At 40.9% G+C, this 15,123-nt stretch overlaps 1 protein-coding gene across 2 annotated transcripts in view; it reads left to right on the top strand.

Annotated features, from left to right (window-relative positions):
* Positions 1-15,123, top strand: part of c1d (C1D nuclear receptor corepressor) — a 31,449-nt gene that overhangs the window by 6,669 nt on the left and 9,657 nt on the right. For both annotated transcript variants that reach the window (XM_072265443.1, XM_072265444.1), the window contains exons 2-3: positions 7,105-7,171; positions 7,268-7,323. In XM_072265443.1, coding sequence (XP_072121544.1) covers positions 7,105-7,171; positions 7,268-7,323 — 123 coding nt within the window. The remainder of the gene's footprint in view (positions 1-7,104; positions 7,172-7,267; positions 7,324-15,123) is intronic.

Below are 15,123 nucleotides of genomic sequence, written 5' to 3'. Positions count from 1 at the left end.
CTTTGATTTTGAGATAGCCCTCCTGGTTTTCTTGTACAGACCTGTGTTGCCAGACTTGATTGCCACAGGTCTAGCCCTCAGCAGGCTACAAATCTCCTAGTACATCCATTGCTTTTAATTTGGGTAAGTACAATATTTTCTCGTAGGTGCAAACTCATCCACATAGTTTTAAGAAGTCAGTGCCAGCTGTGGCGTACTCATTCATACTTGAAGATGAATCCCTGAATACAGTCGGTGCAGATAATAACAGAGTCAAGAGTGGTACAGTTTTTGAAGATCATCTTAATGGTGGGTGTTGGGGGGGGGAGGGCGGTTGTATAGGCAGATTTAGGACATCTAGAAGAGAAAGCTTGTGCAAATACTTTGATTAAAAGGTAAGTGAAAAATTTGGAGCAGTGTAGTATGAGAGCATTCAAACTGTTTGCATCACAGTCTAGTGTGAAGGGGCCACTACACAGGATCAGAATAAGCTGCAGAAGGTTGTAAACTCAGCAAGCTTCATTATAGGCACTAGCTTCTCCAGAATTGAGGACATCTTCAAAAAGCAATGCCTTGCAAAGGTGGCACCCATCACTGAGTTCTCCCAATCCTCAGGACCTGCTCTCTCTTCATTGGTACCATCAGGGAGGAATTACAGAAACCTGAAGACATGCACTCAATGTTTCGGGAGCAGCTTCTTCCCATCTGCCATCAGATTTTTTGAATGGACAAAAATATGCACCTCACTTTTTTTTTCTTTTGCTTTCTTTTTGCACTGATTTAATTTTTATATATTTCTTATATTTTGTAGTATATTTTATGTATTGCACTACTGCTGCAAAACAATAAATTTCATGATATGTTTATAACAATAAACCCCATTCTTATTCTGATGCTGATTTTTATCTGAATGAGGATCATGCTGTCGAATTGCCCCGTGCAACACAGAAGGTCCATTGATATTGTAATGCTATATAAGCAGTGGAATTATTTTGTTTGGGACTTTTAAAGCAAAGTTCTTCCTGCTGTCCTGGGTAGACTTGAGTTCTAGTATTATTTTGAAAAAGAGACCAAGCATTATTTCAGCGTTCTGATCAAAATTTAGCTTGCCTAAATCTGGATGTCTTGTTGTTATCACCTATCTGTTAGTTGTAGCTTATTGTGTACAAAGTTCTTAAATGTTCTGTCACCTCTATAACATTTATTTTAAACTCTAAAGCAAATGCTGAAAATACCCATCAGGTCCGGCAGTATTTGTGAAGAGGAGCAGTTTAAGTTTTATGTCAATGTTCTTTCAACTGTATGGGTTTTAAACTGCAGGAAAAAAAATGCTGAAGAGTTGGGGGGGGGCGAATAATATTTGAAAGATTGGTAATAAAGAGTGAATGAAAAATGTCTTTTGTCTGGTTGTGTTGTATTCCCGATTCTCAGTGGAAGGGCCCTATGTGGTGCCTAGATTGTGCCCAAGTAAAGACTATCATTGTGTTGTAGGTATGAGATACCCACATAACAGCTGAGAGTCATTTATGCTCACTGTCAAGACTGTTAATCCTTGATATGCAAAGGAGGTGTAAGTGGACAGCAAACTGCAAGGTCAAAATGAGGTCAAGTATTTATCTTATTGTATTAGGGAGCCATTGAATCATCGTATAACAGTGGAGTAGAAGCTATCTTTGAGTTTGGTGGTCTTTTGACTGGTGAAGGGGGGAGAAAAGAGAATGTATGGAGTGGGGTATTTGATTATGCTGGCAGCAAGAAGTGTAAACAACAGGCAGTGGAGAGGAGGCTGCTTTCTGTGACTTGCAGAGCTTTGTTCAGAACTCTCTGCAGTTTCTTGTGATTATGGGCAGAGCAGTTGCCATGCCAAGTTGTGATGCATTGGGATAGGATGCTTTCTGTGGTGCAATGATAGAAATGGATGCGGATCAGAGAGAACAGGCCAATTTTCTTCAGCCTCCTGAGTAAGTAGAGGTGCTGATGAGCTTTCAAGGCAACTGTGGCAGTGTAGTTGGACCAGGGCTGGTTATTGGTGATGCTTACTCCAAGGAACTTGACTCTCAACCTCAGCGTCGTTGATATAAATAGGAACATTTGCAATTGAGAGCCATGAGCAGCATCCAGTTCACACAGGTAGTTTTTCAGTTGAGTCTGCAATTTGAAAAACTGCTTTATGGCTTCATCAAGGCCTTGTTTGAAGCTTCAGTTTATCCCTCAAAATCCTTGAAATCCATCTTGAACTTTTTCCTGGCAGTAACAGCCAAAGACTGTTGCTTTCACTCATCTTTCAGCTCTGCCTCCGTTTCATGAGCCGGCTTAATCAGTTGTCTCTTTTCCTCACTTTGTTTATCTTTGCACAGCAGGTCCCTATCAAGCTGAGCTTTCATGGCTTGGGGACTGACTTCCAGGCGTAGCTTAGCATCTTCAGTGTCCTGGAGCTGATCCTCCAGCTCTTCCAACTGAATCTTCTTGTATTCCATCTGTTGCTCCAGAGCACGTTTTACTTTTCCGCCTCATGTACACGCTTTCCTACATCATTTTTGGAATTAACGAGGTCTTCCATCTCTGCATGCAGCTGCTTATTCATTTTCTCCATCTCTTGTGTTCCATTGCCTCCTCTTAGGGTACAGGTCAGTGACAGGGTCTTAGTCTTCCTCTCGCGTGCTTCAGCCTGTGCATGATCCTGCTCCTCTGTGTTCCTTAAGGAAATGTTCTTTTCCTCAGCCAGCAACTGATCAAATTTCTTCTGTTTCTTTTCAAGATTGGAAACAATCTGCCGTTGGTTGTCCAGGCCCTCAACTACATCATCCAACTCCTGTTGCAGATGGTTCTTGGTCTTTTCCAATTTATCATGGGCTGATGCTTTCTCTTCAAAGTGCTGAATTAAGAACTCCATGTCTTTCAGGCTCCGTTGACTGATTCAAAGCAGCACCAAGATAATGGTTTTGCATCACTGGAATATGCAGAGGAGGCTAAAAAGAAGCAACAGAAAGACATGGAGTTCTTAATTCAGCACTTTGAAAAGAAAGCATCAGCCCACGATTTCTCACTTGGCGCAGCAGAAGCATGCTGGGCCCATAACCCACAGAGGTCGATGGATCATAGCCATCCTCTGCTACCACTGTTAATGCCCAAACAACATGGATGCGTTTTTCTTTTGTTTAAACAACTTTACTTTCAATGCCTCTCTTCAATACCTGAGTCCTGCCACCTTTACAGCTCACAATTTCCCCTTTCTCCTCCCGTGCGTAGGTGCGTAACAGGGAGAGTGTACATGCATACTAAATATTTACATGCTCCAAATGAACAGAACTCAACAGCCCTTCCTAAAGTAAATATAGAAACATAGAAACATAGAAAATAGGTGCAGGAGTAGGCCATTTGGCCCTTCGAGCCTGCACCGCCATTTATTATGATCATGGCTGATCATCCAACTCAGAACACCGCCCCAGCCTTCCCTCCATACCCCCTGACCCCCATAGCCACAAGGGCCATATCTAACTCCCTCTTAAATATAGCCAATAAACTGGCCTCAACTGTTTCCTGTGGCAGAGAATTCCACAGATTCACCACTCTCTGTGTGAAGAAGTTTTTCCTAATCTCGGTCCTAAAAGGCTTCCCCTTTATCCTCAAACTGTGACCCCTCGTTCTGGACTTCCCCAACATCGGGAACAATCTTCCTGCATCTAGCCTGTCCAATCTCTTTAGGATCTTATATGTTTCAATCAGATCCCCCCTCAATCTTCTAAATTCCAACGAGTACAAGCCCAGTTCATCCAGTCTTTCTTCATATGAAAGTCCTGCCATCCCAAGAATCAATCTGGTGAACCTTCTTTGTACTCCCTCTATGGCAAGGATGTCTTTCCTCAGATTAGGGGACCAAAACTGCACACAATACTCCAGGTGTGGTCTCACCAAGGCCTTGTACAACTGCAGTAGTACCTCCCTGCTCCTGTACTTGAATCCTCTCACTATAAATGCCAGCATACCATTCGCCTTTTTCACCGCCTGCTGTACCTGCATGCCCACTTTCAGTGACTGGTGTATAATGACACCCAGGTCTCGTTGCACCTCCCCTTTTCCTAATCGGCCACCATTCAGATAATAATCTGTTTTCCTATTTTTGCCACCAAAGTGGATAACTTCACATTTATCCACATTAAATTGCATCTGCCATGAATTTGCCCACTCACCCAACCTATCCAAGTCACCCTGCATCCTCTTAGTATCCTCCTCACAGCTAACACTGCCACCCAACTTCGTGTCATCCGCAAACTTGGAGATGCTGCATTTAATTCCCTCATCCAAGTCATTAATATATATTGTAAACAACTAGGGTCCCAGCACTGAGTCTTGCGGTACCCCACTAGTCACCGCTTGTCATTCTGAAAAGGTCCCGTTTATTCCCACTCTTTGCTTCCTGTCTGCTAACCAACTCTCCACCCACACTAATACCTTACCCCCAATACCGTGTGCTTTAAGCTTACACACTAATCTCCTGTGTGGGACCTTGTCAAAAGCCTTCTGAAAATCCAAATATACCACATCCACTGGTTCTCCCCTATCCACTCTACTAGTTACATCCTCAAAAAATTCTATGAGATTCGTCAGACATGATTTTCCTTTCACAAATCCATGCTGACTTTGTCCGATCATTTCACCGCTTTCCAAATGTGCTGTTATCACATCCTTGATAACTGACTCCAGCAGTTTCCCCACCACCGACGTTAGGCTAACGGTCTATAATTCCCCGGTTTCTCTCTCCCTCCTTTTTTAAAAAGTGGAGTTACATTAGCTACCCTCCAATCCTCAGGAACTAGTCCAGAATCTAACGAGTTTTGAAAAATTATCACTAATGCATCCACTATTTCTTGGGCTACTTCCTTAAGCACCCTGGGATGCAGACCATCTGGCCCTGGGGATTTATGTGTCTTCAATCCCTTCAATTTACCTAACACCACTTCCCTACTAACATGTATTTCGCTCAGTTCCTCCATCTCACTGGACCCTCTGTCCCCTACTATTTCTGGAAGATTATTTATGTCCTCCTTAGTGAAGACAGAACCAAAGTAATTATTCAATTGGTCTGCCATGCCCTTGCTCCCCATAATCAATTCACCTGTTTCTGTCTGCAGGGGACCTACATTTGTCTTTACCAGTCTTTTCCTTTTTACATATCTATAAAAGCTTTTACAGTCTGTTTTTATGTTTCCTGCCAGTTTTCTCTCATAATCTTTTTTCCCCTTTCTAATTAAGCCCTTTGTCCTCCTCTGCTGAACTCTGAATTTCTCCCAGTCCTCAGGTGAGCCACTTTCTCTGGCTAATTTGTATGCTTCTTCTTTGGAATTGATACTATCCCTAATTTCTCTTGTCAGCCACGGGTGCACTACCTTCCTTGATTTATTCTTTTGCCAAACTGGGATGAACATTTGTTGCAGTTCATCCATGCAACCTTTAAATGCTTACCATTGCATATCCACCGTCAATCCTTTAAGTGTCATTTGCCAGTCTATCTTAGCTAATTCACGTCTCATACCTTCAAAGTTACCCCTCTTTAAGTTCAGAACCTTTGTTTCTGAATTAACTATGTCACTCTCCATCTTAATGAAGAATTCCACCATATTATGGTCACTCTTACCCAAGGGGCCTCTCACGACAAGATTGCTAATTAACCCTTCCTCATTGCTCAAAACCCAGTCCAGAATAGCCTGCTGCCTAGTTGGTTCCTCGACATGTTGGTTCAAAAAACCATCCCGCATACATTCCAAGAAATCCTCTTCCTCAGCACCTTTACCAATTTGGTTCACCCAATCTACATGTAGATTGAAGTCACCCATTATAACTGCTGTTCCTTTATTGCACACATTTCTAATTTCCTGTTTAATACCATCTCCGACCTCACTACTACTGTTAGGTGGCCTGTACACAACTCCCACCAGCGTCTTCTGCCCCTTAGTGTTACGCAGCTCTACCCATATCGATTCCACATCTTCCCGGCTTATGTCCTTCCTTTCTATTGCGTTAATCTCTTCTTTAACCAGCAACGCCACCCCACCTCCCCTTCCTTCATGTCTATCCCTCCTGAATATTGAATATCCCTGAGCGTTGAGCTCCCATCCCTAGTCACCCTGGAGCCATGTCTCTGTGATCCCAACTATATCATAATCATTAATAACAATCTGCACTTTCAATTCATCCACCTTATTACGAATGCTCCTTGCATTGACACACAAAGCCTTCAGGCGCTCTTTTACAACTCTCTTTAATGCTTGGCCTGGATTTGTCGGCCTGCCGCTTTTACTTTTCTCCATAGTACTTTTTGTTTCTACGCTCACTTTACACCCCTCTGCCTCTCTGCACTGGTTCCCATTCCCCTGTAGTGAACTAACCTCCTCACGCCTAGCCTCTTTAATTTGATTCCTAGGTCTTTTGCTAGGAATTTGATGACTAGCTCTTTTGCTGAGGATATTGAGGGAAATTAATTTGTTAAGCAGTACATTGACACCATATCACTAGGCTCTCTTGTCTCCGTTCTGTACTCTGACAACAATGATGTTTTAGTATAGAAGGGAGATGGAGAGCCTAGTGACATGGTGTCAATGTACTGTATATTGCCCACAACGATGGTGTCCCTTGCAAGCTTTTAGAGAGTAGAGTTAGAGCAGAATCTGGCTATGCAGTCGTGAGTATTCAGGGAGTAGAGTATTGGGCTGAGAATGCAGCCTTGTGGGCTCCAGCATTGAAAATAATTATGACAGAGACATAATTGCCTATCCTTACTGATTGTGGTCTGATTGTCAAGATGTCCTGTTGCAAAGGGAGATTTTGAGTCCTAGGTTTAGGAGACTGGAGATTAGAGTGCTTGGAATTAACAGCACTGAAGATAGAACTGTAGTCAATAAACAACAATCTGACATAAATGTTTTTACTGTCCAGATGCTGCAGAGTCATTGTAGGGCCAGGGAGATGCCTTCTGTTATAAAACTGTTTTGGTGGTAAATGAATTGCATTGTCAAGGTTGATTAGGAGGCTGGAGATGTGTGTGCCATGACTAGCCTCTAAACATGTAAATATTATGTTCCAGTCTAAGATGACATTGCATGATTTTTTAAAAAAATTCTCTTTCAGTTGGATCCTCTTGAGCAAGCCAAGCTGGATTTAGCCTCTGCTTATGCCTTGAATTCTTTGTTTTGGAGTAAGTGTTTAGTAATCTTTTGTACTTCGCTGTATGAAATTACATTATTTATTACATTTTGCTTTTATTAATAGAAACAATATAATTTTCTTCTAGTATACCTTGTCACGCAAGGAATCAATCCCAAGGAACATGCTGTCAAACAAGAATTGGTAAGAAGTCTGCAAATTATGCATGATAGTGGTTTTAACATGGTTGGTTTTTAGTTAATAAAATGTCAAACCATGCTCACCAAATACTGATAATGTACAGTAATGTCTTTTTCCATATTCTAAAAGGAGTAGAAAAAGTAAATAGTTCAGAATGACCTAGGTGTTGTCTTGTAATTTTGTACAATTGCTACAATGCGAGATCCATGAATACAAATCTGTAGGCAGGAGTAATTTTATAATTTGTGGCTTTTTATTTACATATGACAAATGTTATTTTAGGAGTGTTCTGAATTTGTGTATATATTGTAGACTTAGATCTATGTTGCACCTTATCAGAAAGTAGGGCAGTTTACATGGAAGGCAGGGATTGGGGGTTGTAGGGGAATTTAAATATTCGAGTTAGAAATTATGAAAAATATTTTCAAGTTGAAGTAAGTGGGATTAGGAAGGGAGGTCACACCTAATTTAACAGCAATTGTACTTGAGTGAGGTGCCAGGAACACTTGATTAAGGCCTAAATTTTGAATACTAGGAACGAATATCTTCTCTATTAGACGATGACTTCTGTTGTTTTTCTTTTAAAGTGTTCAGGGACATTTAATTTATTGGAAATATTTTAAATTTGTTTTTATTAAGCATTTAATATCACTGTAATTGGATTCAAATTTGATAAAGAATCGGATTGTTTCCGATTCTGTATGTTACAAAAGCCTCTGAATAGACATGGTTGCCTGATATTTTGGTCTTTGGTTTTTACTTTTTTAAACAAGTGTTAAACATTTACAGTTAGAATGATATGAGAGGAGTGTCACAGTACCATAGTGGTTAGCGCAATACTATTACAGCTGAGGATATAGCAGTTGAATTCTGACACCATCTGCATGTTCTTTGTTCATTCCTCTTTGTTAATGTACGAGTTTCCTCTGAGGTTTCCTCTCACATACCAGTTTGAAGTTTAATTAGTCATTGTATATTGTCCTGTGATAAAGTCAGAGTTAAGTAGGTGAAGTGAGTTGCTGGGTGGCGTGACTTGTTTGGCTGGAAGGGCATTCTCCCCACTTTATCTCTATATTATCACTTAGGAAGGGAGTTGAGAAAAAGGACCGCAAAGGTAGTAATCTCAGGATTACTGCCTGTGCCACGTGACAGTGAGAGTAGGAATGCAATGAGGTGGAGGATAAATGCGTGGCTGAGGGATTGGAGCAGGGGGCAGGGATTCAAGTTTTTGGATCATTGGGACCTCTTTTGGCGCAGGTGTGACCTGTACAAAAAGGACAGGTTACACTTGAATCCTAGGGGGACCAATATCCTGGCGGGGAGATTTGCGAGGGCTACTGAGGTGACTGTAAACTAGAAAGGTTGGGGAGTGGGAATCAAATTAAAGAGACTAGAAGAGAGGAGGTTAGTTCACAACAGGGGGATGGGAACAAGTGCAGAGAGACAGGGGTGTAAAATGAGGGTAGAAGCAAAAAGTAGTAAGGTGAAAAGTAAAAGTGGCAGGCCGGCAAATCCAGGGCAAAAATCAAAAAGGGCCACTTTTCAACATAATTGCATAAGGGCTAAGAGTGTTGTAAAAGCAAGCCTGAAGGCTTTGTGTGTCAATGCAAGGAGCATTTGTAACAAGGTGGATGAATTAAAAGTGCAGATTGTTATTAATGAATATGATATAGTTGGGATCACAGAGATATGGCTCCAGGGTGACCAAGGATGGGAGCTCAACATTCAGGGATATTCAATATTCAGGAGGGATAGACATGAAAGAAAAGGAGGTGGGGTAGCATTGCTGGTTAGAGAGGAGATTAATGCAATAGAAAGGAAGGACATTAGCTGGGAGGATGTGGAATCGATATGGGTAGAGCTGCATAACACTAAGGGGCAGAAAACACTGGTGGGAGTTGTGTACAGGCCACCTAATAGTAGTAGTGAGGTTGAGGATGGTATTAAACGGGAAATTAGAAATGCGTGCAATAAAGGAACAGCAGTTATAATGGGTGACTTCAATCTACATATAGATTGGGTGAACCAAACTGGTAAGGGTGCTGAGGAAGAGGATTTCTTGGAACGTATGTGGGATGGTTTTTTGAACCAACATGTCGAGGAACCAACTAGAGAGTGGGCTATTGTAGACTGGATATTGAGCAATGAGGAAGGGTTAATTAGCAATCTTGTCATGAGAGGCCCCTTGGGTAAGAGTGACCATAATATGGTGGAATTTTTCATTAAGATGGAGGGGGACATAGTTAATTCAGAAACAAAGGTTCTGAACTTAAGGGTAACTTTGAAGGTATGAGACGTGAATTAGCTAAGATAGACTGGCAAATGACACTTAAAGGGTTGACGGTGGATATGCAATGGCAAGCATTTAAAGATAGCATGGATGAACTACAACAATTGTTCATCCCAGTTTGGCAAAAGAATAAATCAGGGAAGGTAGTGCACCCATGGCTGACAAGAGAAATTAGGGATAGTATCAGTTCCAAAGAAGAAGCATATAAATTAGCCAGGAAAAAGTGGCTCACCTGAGGACTGGGAGAAATTCAGAGTCCAGCAGAGGAGGACAAAGGGCTTAATTAGGAAAGGGAAAAAAGATTGAGAGAAAACTGGCAGGGAACATAAAAACTGACTGTAAAAACTTTTATAGATATGTGAAAAGAAAAAGGTTGGTTAAGGCAAATGTAGGTCCCCTACAGACAGAAACAGGTGAATTGATTATGGGGAGCAAGGACATGGCAGACCAATTGAATAACTACTTTGGTTCTGTCTTCACTAAGGAGGACATAAATAATCTTCCGGAAATAGTAGGAGGCAGAGGGTCCAGTGAGATGGAGGAACTGAGGGAAATACATGTTAGTAGGGAAGTGGTGTTAGGTAAATTGAAGGGATTAAAGGCAGATAAATCCCCAGGGCCAGATGGTCTGCATCCCAGAGTGCTTAAGGAAGTAGCCCAAGAAATAGTGGATGCATTAGTGATAATTTTTCAAAACTCTTCAGATTCTGGACTAGTTCCTGAGGATTGGAGGGTGGCTAATGTAACCCCGCTTTTTAAAAAAGGAGGGAGAGAGAAACCGGGGAATTACAGACCGGTTAGCCTGACATCGGTGGTGGGGAGAATGCTAGAGTCAGTCATCAAAGATGTGGTAACAGCACATTTGGAAAGCGGTGAAATCATCGGACAAAGCATGGATTTGTGAAAGGAAGATCATGTCTGACGAATCTCGTAGAATTTTTTGAGGATGTAACTAGTAGAGTGGATGGGGAGAACCAGTGGATGTGGTATATTTGGATTTTCAAAAGGCTTTTGACAAGGCCCCACACAGGAGATTAGTGTGCAAACTTAAAGCACATGGTATTGGGTGTATGGTATTGGTGTGGATAGAGAATTGGTTGGCAGACAGGAAGCAAAGAATGGGAATAAACGGGACCTTTACAGAATGGCAGGCGGTGACTAGTGGGGTACTGCAAGGCTCAGTGCTGGGACCCCAGTTGTTTACAATATATATTAATGACTTGGATGAGGGAATTAAATGCAGCATCTCCAGGTTTGCGGATGACACAAAGCTGGGTGGCAGTGTTAGCTGTGAGGAGGATGCTAAGAGGATGCAGGGTGACTTGGATAGGTTAGGTGAGTGGGCAAATTCATGGCAGATGCAATTTAATGTGGATAAATGTGAGGTTATCCACTTAGGTTGCAAAAACAGGAAAACAGATTATTATCTGAATGGTGGCCGATTAGGAAAAGGGGAGGTGCAACGAGACCTGGGTGTCATTATACACCAGTCATTGAAAGTGGGTATGCAGGTACAGCAGGGGGTGAAAAAGACGAATGGTATGCTGGCATTCATAGCAAGAGGATTTGAGTACAGGTGCAGGGAGGTACTACTGCAGTTGTACAAGGCCTTGGTGAAACCACACCTGGAGTATTGTGTGCAGTTTTGGTCCCCTAATCTGAGGAAAGACATCCTTGCCATAGAGGGAGTACAAAGAAGGTTCACCAGATTGATTCCTGGAATGGCAGGACTTTCATATGATGAAAGACTGGATCGACTAGGCTTATACTGGTTGGAATTTAGAAGATTGAGGGGGGGATCTTATTGTAACGTATAAAATCTGAAAGGGATTGGAATGGCTAGATGCAGGAAGATTGTTCCCGATGTTGGGGAAGTCCAGAACGAGGGGACACAGTTTGAGGATAAAGGGGAAGCCTTTTAAGACTGAGATTAGGAAAAACTTCTTCACACAGAGAGTGGTGAATCTGTGGAATTCTCTGCCACAGGAAACAGTTGAGGCCAGTTCATTGGCTATATTTAAGAGGGAGTTAGATATGGCTCTTGTGGCTAAAGGGATCAGTGGGTATGGAGGGAAGGCTGGTACGGTGTTCTGAGTTGGATGATCAGCCATGATCATACTGGATGGTGGTGCAGGCTCGAAGGGCCGAAAGGCCTACTCCTGCACCTATTTTCTATGTTTCTATGTAAATAAAATATATTCTAGAGGTATTACCAAAACTACAAAATCTCAAGCCTTTAATAAAATCCAGTGGTCATTCAACATGGCATGACATCATTAAGGTTTTCAGTCTTTATCTTTGTATTTTAAAAGCTCATAATAAATCTGTGCTTTTTATTTTATATCAAGTGAAGATGCTGTTTAAAAATTTAATGCAACTATGATGAGAACTCATGCAGTTGGCATATGCTGAACAGTTAAATCTTTTTAAAAAGGTTGCAGTAAAATTTGAAAGAACTTTTTTTTTCAGGGACGTTCTACATTAATTATAACTGCACCCATATCAAATGATCAGATCCGTTTTGAAATTCACATTTTATTAATTTAATATCATTCATACTTTTTTGATATCTTTGTGTAGTAAGGTAAACAGGATGGTATACTACACAAGTAATAGGCTTATTCTGCCATTCAGTGATCATGGCTGATCCAATCTCAAGTGTTGCACTACTTTTCACTTTTTCATTCTTGTCCTCATCCTCGTCCTCCACCTCCACATATATTTAATGGTTTTTGCTTCGAACTTTGTGGTAATGAATTCCAAAGGGACATTATCCTGCAAGAGGAGAAATTCTTCTCTTATGTCTCTCATTTCTGATGGTTTTCTCATTAGACATAAGATATAGGAGCAGAATTAGGCCATTCAGCCTATCGAGTCTGCTCTGCCATTCCATCGTGGCTGATTTCGGATCCCACTCAACCCCATACACCTGCTTTCTTGCCATAACCAATCAGGAACCTGTCAACTTCCACTTTAAATATACCCACTGACTTGGCCTCCACTGCAGTCAATGGCAGAGCATTCCACGGATTCTCTACTCTCTGGCTAAAAAAAAAAAATTCCTCACATCTATTCTTAAAGGTTGCCCCTCAGTTTTGAGGCTGTGCCCTCTAGTTCTGGATACCCCCACCATGGGAAACATCTTCTCCACATCCACCCTATCTAGTCCTTTCAGCATTTGGTAGATGATATTGAGATCCCCCGCATTCTTTAAATTCAAGTGAGTACAGGCCCAAAGCTGCCAAACGTTCCTCATGTTAACCCCTTCATTCCCGGAATCATCCTCATGAACATTCTCTGGACTCTCTCCAATGACAACACATCCTTTCTGAGATATAGAGCCCAAAACTGTTGACAGTACTCCAAATGCAGCCTGACTTGTGTTTTATAAAGCCTCAGCATTAACTCCTTGTTTTTATATCCTAATCCCTTTGAAATAAATGGCAACAGTACATTTGCCGCCTTTACCACAAACTAACCTTCTGGGAGTCTTGCACGAGGACTCTTGAACCATCTCTCCATTTAGATAATAGTCCGCACTATTGTTCCTTTTACCAAAATGCATTATCATACATTTCCCCTACACTGTATTCCATCTGCCACTTTTTTGCCCATTCTTCCAATTTGTCTAAGTCCTACTGCAATTGCATTACTTCCTCAACACTAGGAAACGGGGTGTATTGGTTTGTCACTCTAATGAAGCAAACAGTTTACCACTGGATTTCAGAAATGGGGGAGTAAAAAAAAAAGTCACGAGCAATTTTATTATCAGACTACCTTGAACATTGAGATGGTTGAAGCACTCTGGGTATTTAAACATTTGAGATGGCGCGGAGAAGGGTCATGAGTCTTATTCCTCTTCTGACTAATCTCTGAGAAATCTCATTAGATGTCGGACTTGAAGGGCATTCCTGAGCTGATCTTTCATAAAAGAAAAGCAGTATGGAATGAGTTAACTTAGAACCAACAGCTAAGTGTATGACAAAGGAATGAGGCTCAGTGAGATTGTAATGTTTATTGCAAATATTGGGAAGAGATCAACACATGGAATGAACTCAGATTAAGGGTTCAAATGGCATGACAAAAACTGGAAGGTGAAAAAAGAGAATTTTAGTGTTTTTGGACTGGATGAATTTCAATCAGTTTTAATATCACTGGCACATATTGTGAAAGCAACAGTACATTGCAATACATAATAAAAATATAAATTGCAATAAGAAATAGAGCAACAAAATTTAAATAAAAAATGAAGAAATATACATGGGTTCATTGTCCATTCAGAAATTTGTAGATTTCCGGCTGGTGGCTGATAAGAGTAACAGCAATCTGCTGTTATTCCAACTCTAATTATCTTACTATTTTCAACCTGTCTTGAAACTTTTTTAAGTGTAATATTCTTTCATTATGGATATAAGGAGGGCCAGAGGTACTAAAGAGGATGATTCCCCTGCTTCTTTGGATTCTATTATGGATTTGCTGCAAAGTCATACACGAGAAGCCTCTGAGAAGTTTCAACCATTTAGCTCTGAATTTAAACAAATAGATGATAAATTGATTCTATTCAACAAACTCTTAATGAACATGATAAACGTATAAAAAAAATGAAATTCTGTCGTCTCTGGAAATGAAAGTGGATAAATTGCAGAAGCTTTGTGAAAAGCAATCGAAGTCTAATGAAAAGTTAAGACAAGATTATCAACCTAGAAAATAGAAGTAGAAGAAACAACCTACGGGTTCCAGGTCTCGAAGAATTAATCGAAGGTAATCATCCTATGGAGTTTTTTGCAAACTTTTTGCAAGAATTATTTCTGGAGATTTTGACGTCTGTGCCCATGATCGATTGGGTTCATAGATCTCCTGCATTTAGACTTAAGGGTCAGAGACCAAGATCAGTAGTAATCTGTTTTCAGGAATTCTTTCAGAAAAACAAAGGAACTCTTAATTTGTGAATCTCGTCAAAGAGGCATGATTGACTATAATGGTGCAGGATTAGAATTGTCGAAGATTATTCGCCTGAGGTTATGCAGGAACGTATTAAGTTCAAAGAAGTTATGTCCGAGCTTTTTAATAAGGGCTTCAAGCCTTCCCTTTGCTACCAGCCCGACTCAGAATCACACTTAAAGACGGATCTTTCGAATGGTTCCATTTGACTGTTGAAGCACAAAGGTTTTTAAAATCCAAAGGCTAGCTGTTTAGTTTCTCCTTACATGAAGACACAAGATTAAATGAGAAACTTCTAATTCACAAATCCCATCAAAGGGGAATGATTGGTTATAGGGTGGAATATTAAGATTCTCGAAGATTATTCACTTGAGGTTATGCAGGAACGTGCTAAGTTTAAACAAGCTTTGTTGGAATTTTTTTAACAAGGGTTTTAACCCGTCCCTTGGCTACCCAGTTTGACTGAGAATCTCATTAAAGATGGATCCTTAGATGGTTTTGTTTGAATGCTGAAGATTTTTTTTAAAGTTGAAGGCTAATTGCTTAGTCTGTTTTTCCATGAAGATATAATA

The sequence above is a fragment of the Mobula birostris genome, chromosome 8 (assembly GCF_030028105.1).
Source record: "Mobula birostris isolate sMobBir1 chromosome 8, sMobBir1.hap1, whole genome shotgun sequence".
Classification (NCBI taxonomy): Eukaryota; Metazoa; Chordata; class Chondrichthyes; order Myliobatiformes; family Myliobatidae; genus Mobula; species Mobula birostris.
The sequence above is the reverse complement of the archived record's forward strand: the minus strand, read 5'-3'. Positions and strand labels throughout refer to the sequence as shown.